This window comes from Microtus ochrogaster, linkage group LG2, assembly GCF_000317375.1.
Source record: "Microtus ochrogaster isolate Prairie Vole_2 linkage group LG2, MicOch1.0, whole genome shotgun sequence".
Taxonomy (NCBI): domain Eukaryota; kingdom Metazoa; phylum Chordata; class Mammalia; order Rodentia; family Cricetidae; genus Microtus; species Microtus ochrogaster.
Genome location: NC_022028.1, coordinates 51,672,958 through 51,674,049, shown reverse-complemented (window position 1 = coordinate 51,674,049; position 1,092 = coordinate 51,672,958). Strand labels below are relative to the sequence as shown.

General features: G+C 48.3%; 1 protein-coding gene across 1 annotated transcript in view; it reads right to left on the bottom strand.

Moving 5' to 3' along the window:
- The window catches only part of Slc26a8 (solute carrier family 26 member 8), a 56,112-nt gene that overhangs the window by 29,416 nt on the left and 25,604 nt on the right, over positions 1-1,092 (bottom strand). The window contains exon 6 of the mRNA XM_005360346.3: positions 635-799. Within this exon, the coding sequence (XP_005360403.1) occupies positions 635-799 (165 nt within the window). The remainder of the gene's footprint in view (positions 1-634; positions 800-1,092) is intronic.

Sequence of the window (1,092 nt, the reverse complement as noted above, 5' to 3'; positions counted from 1 at the left end):
TGTGTGACTATTTGGGTCTGGGCGACAGGAAATGAACTAACAGTCTCTGTCTACAACTAAATAGTAACTTCCTGACAAAATTTAAATTTTTTAGATTTAGTTATTATACGAGTGTGTAAGTGTGTGTGTGTGTGTGTGTGTGTACACAACTTTTGGTAGTTCACTCTCTCTTTCTAGCAGGTGGGCTGCAGGGATGCAGCTTAAGTCTACATATTTGCAGGCAGTCAACTTTACCAGCTGAATCATGTCACCGACCCCATGGTCAATCTTTTTTTGGGGGGGGGAGGTGGGGACAGGGCTTCTTTGTGTAGCTTTGGCTGTCCTGGAACTCACCCTGTACACCAGGTTAGCTTCCAGAGATCCACCTGCCGCTGCCTCCCGAGGGCTGGATTAAGCGGGTGCTCATGGACAAATTTTAATGCAAACCATCTAGCTTAAAAGCTGAACTGAAGTGAGCTGCTGCTCCAGTCAGCTTCTGTAGTGGACCAAGACCCTAAATCTGCAGGAGACAGAGTTACTTCTGGGCCCCTCTTACCCTCTTGGTACAGGCAGGAGTCTGTCTACCCAGGCTCAGCTTTTTTCCTAGGCCAGAGGAGGGGTGTATGAACTCTGGGAGAGGTTTGAGGTTACTCACGTAGAAGAAGGAGATGGGACCAGCGTGGAAACTGACCATGATCCCAAAGATGCATGTCATCTGGGCCAGTATGATGTGTAGGGCCACAGCAGCGAGGTAAGCACTGATTGCGGCCTCTGGAAGGTATGTGGCCACGAAGCCCATTCCCATCATACCCATTGACAGCTGTGGGGTGTGAAGAAAAGAAACAGATCAAAGAGACTTGGGTCATTATGCTGGCTAGTTTTGTGTCAACTTGACACAGGCTGGAGTCATCTGAGAGGAAGGAGCCTCATATGGGACTATGACCTCATAGGATCTGGTTGTAAGCCTGTGGGGCATTAGGAACCTCAATTGAGACTACGACCCCAGAAAATCAGGTTGTAAGCCTGTAGGGCATTTTCTTTCTTTCCTTTTTCTATTTTAAAAAGATTTGCTTTGCCGGGCGGTGGTGGCGCACGCCTTTAATCCCAGCACTC